Below are 5,939 nucleotides of genomic sequence, written 5' to 3' on the forward strand. Positions count from 1 at the left end.
GTAAGTAAAAAAAAAGTCACTCTTCAATATAAAAACGGCTTCCCTCATCTCAAACAAAGCACCAACACTGACAGGAAGCAGAAGGCAGTGGTAGGCCGGCGCAGCGGTCAGCGCTGAGCTCCATGTGTTCTGCTTAAAGACACGAGGGAGCGACAGGCGTCTCTGATGCTCTGAGTCAGCACAGAAAAATAGTCCAGTGGTTACAGCAAAAGAGGGACGAGATAAAAGGTCCCCTCGACAAGTCGTGACAGCGTTTTCTAGAGACGTAACGACACAGAAAAAGGCAGCTGTTAGATTCCAGGTTCAGATCATCGATTAACGGAGTCCAGTTTGATATTGTAAAGAACAGGACGGGGGACTGAGAGCCTCCTCTCCTTGGATATTTGTCACAGATGGGGGGGGGGGGGGTGCCTGGATGAGCGGGGGTCACAATACGTCCCGTCACAAGAGTGATCCAGCAGGAGGCGCTTTCACACCGAGGTCTCTGACTGCAGCCTCATCACGAACTTGTGGCTCTTTGGGTCGATGAACTCCTCGCCGAGCCGCAGGAAGGGGAGCGGCGTCACCGTGACCACCAGGGAGAAGTCCGGGCGCCGCAGGGAGAAGACCAGACCCTGACGCAGGGCCGAAGTCACCGGCTCCTCGCTGACCAGCGTCCACTGGCGCCCCCTGTCGCTCTGCTGCTGGTACTGCACGGTGGGGCCTGGAGAAAGGTAACGCTCCAGAAAAGCCTGCCAGGGAGGAGGTCGGGTAGGGGAGGGGTTAATTATCATGAAAATGCTGGGTGGGGGAGGTTTTTAGACCGGGTTAAATAAAGGCTATTAAAAAGTCAAGAACTCTCTTTGTATCTTATCCTATCCGGTTACATCAACTTTATTTTTGATTACAATAAATGTTTGGTTCTCGCTCATTTCTTGAAACTGAAATTACGTTCTTAAAACTAGAGAAGCACTCAGAGAGCGCAGACCTCCTCCAAGCAGCTCGTTCCCCTCCTAACTGGATCTACACCGTCCACATTGATTTGAGTGAATTGAATGCATATTTTACAAGATAGGATTAGGATCTATGTTAGACCAAGACCCATCCTCAGATCCAGTTTATCTGTAATCCTGCTAATCGCAAGGCGCACCCCTATGTTTTGAAAAATTGTGTCAGTATCAGTAATCCGTATCCAATCCGGATAAAATTCAGGGGTTAGATAGCGGCCCCCGCCCTACATGACTGTGTCAAATTCCAAAAATTTAAATCAATAATCAACTGAGATATTGAGGAACAAATCTTTAATCTCCATTGACTGCAATGTTAACCGACATTTCAAAGTGATCCACAATGCAGGATCTCTTTGGGTTATGTTGCTAAGTGTCTCAGTGCATCTTTGTTACCGATTAAGTACAGTTAGCCTGCATTTAGCACAACGTCCAAGCGAGTAGATCGTGTTGCTCTTAACCGACTTCTCAGTCTCATGTTCGTTCCAAAACATTTCATTGTGTAATAAACAAGCACGATTGTCAGAATGAATCAACGGCGGATTGTAAAACCATGAATCTCTTGGAACACTGGATAGATTGATTACAGTCAGGTGAAGCGAGAGCTCGACTAATGGAGGCGGAGTTTCAGATGACCAATCAAACCGTGCGTTTGGCTCCCTGACTGGCCTGCCCATGATCGTGAATGCAGGCGAACATGCACGTAGAGATCGTGAGCTGAACCAGTACAATGCAAACGTCGGAATATTTATTTCAAACGTGATTGATTTGATTTAACTGCGCAGTGGTAACGTGTAGTTTTTGGACGGCTATTAGGGAAATGTCAAAAAGCAAAGTGCTTTTGATTTGATTTCAATTTCAATTAAAACCAACTTTTTAATTCTAAAATAATATATGAATCCGTCTTAAAACGGCATCTTTGGAAACGCCCACATCAACAGAGTTGAACAGAAAGGCGAGTGACTTGTGGGTTGCTCTACCTTCGGCGTCATGTTGTGTGTGATGCAGAACTGCAGGTGTGTGAGGATGCTCTCCATGCTGTGGAAAGCCTGCTGCCGAGTGGTTCTCAGGTACTTCTGCATGGCCCGGGCCATCGGGGCGAAGATGGCTTGAGCCGCCTCCCGGGGATCCATCACCTCCCTGGGGTGTTTGGGGGATGCGGCGACCTCCTCTTCATGGAGACGCTTGATGTGTGTGAAAGCCTCTTCGACTGCTACAACCAAACTACAGGAAAGGCAAAAAAGCGTTGTCGTTAAAGACCCGACGGTGACTTGATGCTTGGTGGATCAGCTTTTTCCAGAAATCATGAATTCCATTTGTCAGCCGATGACGCGGTATTTGTACGAGGCTTTTTCATCTGACCGTGCTTTGCGTTTGCGGACCCGGCGATCCATCTCGGCCTCCTCGTAGTAGAAGTCGTTGTGGGAGTTGTCTCTCCTCCGGGCGGCGGCTGCTATCATGGCCCGGGACTGGCCGGTGGAGTTGTTAGTGGTGTTTTCTAGAAGGCAGCACACACAGAAGGAGGAGTTCACATATTTAAGGCATATATGTGACGTTCTTGTTATAAGGAACGATGGATTAACTAGTATGCAGCAGGAAAGAGTATTTTTACCTCCACAAAGGAGGTTATGGTTTTTTTACGTTAGCAGGATCACGGAAAAACTGCTGGATGGACGACGGGTCTCGGACTAACTTGCATCACATTAAATTTTGAGAGCGATCCGGATACCTGTCTGGATACAAAAATAAATCTGGATTTTCCCCATTTACTTATAGTGGAGGCTTTGTCCAAAAAAAGAAAATCACATCTTGTAAAATACGCATTTAATTCACTCACCACAAATCCCAGTGATAAAGGTGTCCGATATGAACTAGCATGCAAAATGTCTTCTGGATCTGATCCAGAATGAGGTCAGGAAAAATAAAAAAATGTCAACATTGAAACCCACTTATGGATTTCAATGAGACATCAACGTGTGTCACTGAACGCATCGCCAAATTCTGAATTCTGACATGAAATCAGGATGGAGGTATAGATCAGGAAACGGGCATCAGAGCCGTGATGAGGCTGTAGTACCGTCCAGGGAGTACACCTTGAAGCCGGTCATCTTCTTGGACAGGATGGACTTGGGCAGGTTGAGCAGGGCGGGGTTGTAGACGGGGAAGTCGTTGTAATAACGGTCCAACAACCAGACAGCTGCCCGCTGGACACTAGAACACATAGAAAAGGACGAATAGAGGAACGTATTCTGCATCCAAATATGCTCTGCATTGGATGCGATGGACAACGCTTCCTCATCCTTGTCCGTTATCTAACCTGAGGTGGCCCACGTTGTAGAACCTGCTGGCTCCATCGGTGCTCCGCACCACTTTCAGGCAAAAGGCCGGCTGCAGGTGTCGGACCTCCAGCAGCACCAGAGCCAGGTACTGTATGAAGAGCAGGGCGTCCACCAGCGAGGCAGCGTACTCCACTATCCCTCTGTAGTCCTTCTCCCTGGGCTCCAGCACCCGCACGCCGTAGAACAACCAGTACGACGCCACGAACAGGAAGACCAGCACCATCAGCAGGCAGCGGAAGACAAAGAAGCGTGGCAGCGTGGCGCGAGGAGGCCGGAGGAACAGCGCCCAGGACGAGATGAGCAGGACCAGGAGCTTGAAGGCCAAGGAGACGTAGAGGCCCTCGCAGGGCGTCCCGCAGGGGTCCAGGGCGTCTCGCCACAGGACCTGCGGGAGGACGAGGAAGGCTAAGGGCGTCACCAGGGCGAAGAAGCTCAGACAGCCTCCCAGAGCGGGGCCGACGAAGCGCCTGCACTCCAGCGGAGTGGAGTCCTCCAAATCTTTGGTGACGCGGGTGAGGTCTTCGTTAGAGATGCTGTGGTCCGAGGTACCGGTGACGACCGTCGTGGTCTCGCCCCAGTTGTCATCCTGTCGTAGAAAGGAAAGACTCATCTCTAGGCTTCATCTCCACTCTCTAGAAGACCTACGACGCAGCACCAACGACTGAACCCGAGCCACGGACGTCGGTCGGCTGGCTCGATTTTTAGCAGGAAGTGACAGACTAATGGCTCCTAAACCTTTCTATGACATCAAATAAAGGTATGGAATAGATTCCCAAGAACTTTTGTGGCAGCGTGGAGCAAAGAAGTCCATCCGGAAACGATCTAGAGAACACCCGCTTCACCCTTTCGAATCCCGAAAGCCTAAATGCCTTCTCCTTGTGTAAGAAAGACGACTTTGACAAAGACTTTTTAAGAACTTGTTACGATTAGTACAAATTAAATTTAAGACCAACTCGTATTATGGGAAAAAAAAAAAGGTTTGTCAGATATGAAAGAGGATTGGAGTCCCAGTGAAGTAATTTATTCAGAGAACTGAGTGGACACAGTTCGTGTACTCCGTGTACAATGATGTATTTCTAATGACAGATGTATTTAAATGTGTAGTCAAAGCTGCGTTAAATGGAAGATAATTTAAGACCTAAGACATATTTTAGAGCTCAGAATTCTTTCAATGTATTTTTAGGCTTTTAAGGCCAAAAATTAAGATGAGAAATGTGAGAATTTTCAAGACCTTGCGAGAGACCCCCCCCCGGAGGAGCCAAACAAAGAATTGACAAAAAAAATGAAATACAGAATTGGAGTGAAATACCAAATACCAGACGCCTCAAGGGGAGGGTCAGGTTTTAATTGGACAAACTGACCCTGTCGTCTCCGCGGGTCGACTCGGCATCCAGCAGCGGCTCTCCTGGAGTCTGGATCGTAACCGATTTGTCTCCACGGCTGCTGCCGTCTCGGCTCTTAGAGCGATGCCGATCCCTCCGCTCCCTGCAGGAAAAACAAGAAAATCGTACTCGCAGTGCCACAGAACCCCCCCCCCCCCCCCCCCCCCCCCCCCCGTCAAACATGTTTCAGCATAGCTTGCAAAAATCGCTCTAAATTTGCTGTAAAATGTCGCAAGATCTGATCTGGAGATTCTTCATCGCAAACTGAAAGAAATGTAAGAACTTTATAGAATTGTCGTTATAGAAGCTGAAAATGTCCATTTATTATGCAACTGTGAAGAAACGTAGTGTGGGAGAGCGAGGAGATGATTTGTCGACACGCTCGCTTTAACCCTTGTGTTACACCTCTGGAGATTTTTGTCCATTTCAGAAATGAAAGACAATCTCGCAGGCAGTCATCCTCCTCACCGGAGTAGATTTTTGGTGCGGTGACGTCATTCTGGAGGAATTTCAAAATCTCAACTTTCAGCCTGAAAATCCATGTTTGACCTATCCATGACCCTTCGGACAAAAACACCCGTCATTTTGAAGAGTCATAGGGGTAACAAGGGTTAAGTTGCCAGGAACTTAACCATTAGCTACCTCATTAGCTACCTGTGCTTGCGGGAGCTTCTGGACGACTTGTAAGAGTAGCCCGAGTACTGCGACTCGTTGTCCATGTCTCGGGTTGGCGGTGGGCGGGCTTTGCGAGCCCCGCCTCCTCCTCCCCCCGTACCACGCTGCTCGCCGACTCCTCCCACCTGGCTCTTGCGCTCGGAGATGGACTTTGTGGAGAGAGTGAGGGGCAGCTTGAGGAGGTCAACTTTACTCCTGAGGGAATCTATCTTGGAGGCCGTCGAGAAGGGAGAAGGAGAAGGGGAGAGGGAGACTGGGGGGGGCTACGGAGAGGAGGGGATGGTGGGTGGGACTGCTGCAACGAGGGAGAGCTGAGACGATCTGAAAGAGGCGGACAGAGAGACAGCGTCAATATACATATATATATAATATATATACTATAGCGAGCGGACTTAATACAACATGTAAAAAAAGGAAACAACTATATCTCAGAATATCTGGAGCTGTGACCACAACACGTTTGAACATTTACTTAGTTTAAATCAAATTAATAATGAAAATCAAACAATAACTGACTAAAACTGACTAATCATTGCATTAAAATAACAATAGCACAT

General features: G+C 48.3%; 1 protein-coding gene across 1 annotated transcript; it reads right to left on the reverse strand.

Annotated features, from left to right (window-relative positions):
* Positions 1-329: 329 nt before the first annotated feature.
* On the reverse strand, positions 330-5,441 carry vangl2 (VANGL planar cell polarity protein 2). The gene is made up of 7 exons (XM_068749003.1): positions 5,362-5,441; positions 4,687-4,810; positions 3,304-3,911; positions 3,064-3,197; positions 2,349-2,484; positions 1,967-2,210; positions 330-731 (listed from the first exon to the last, which is right to left on the reverse strand). The coding sequence occupies exons 1-7, from the start codon at positions 5,424-5,426 to the stop codon at positions 471-473; spliced, it is 1,572 nt and encodes a 523-aa protein (XP_068605104.1). The 5' UTR covers positions 5,427-5,441; the 3' UTR covers positions 330-470.
* Positions 5,442-5,939: the final 498 nt, after the last annotated feature.

Source organism: Brachionichthys hirsutus, chromosome 15 (genome assembly GCF_040956055.1).
Source record: "Brachionichthys hirsutus isolate HB-005 chromosome 15, CSIRO-AGI_Bhir_v1, whole genome shotgun sequence".
Classification (NCBI taxonomy): Eukaryota; Metazoa; Chordata; class Actinopteri; order Lophiiformes; family Brachionichthyidae; genus Brachionichthys; species Brachionichthys hirsutus.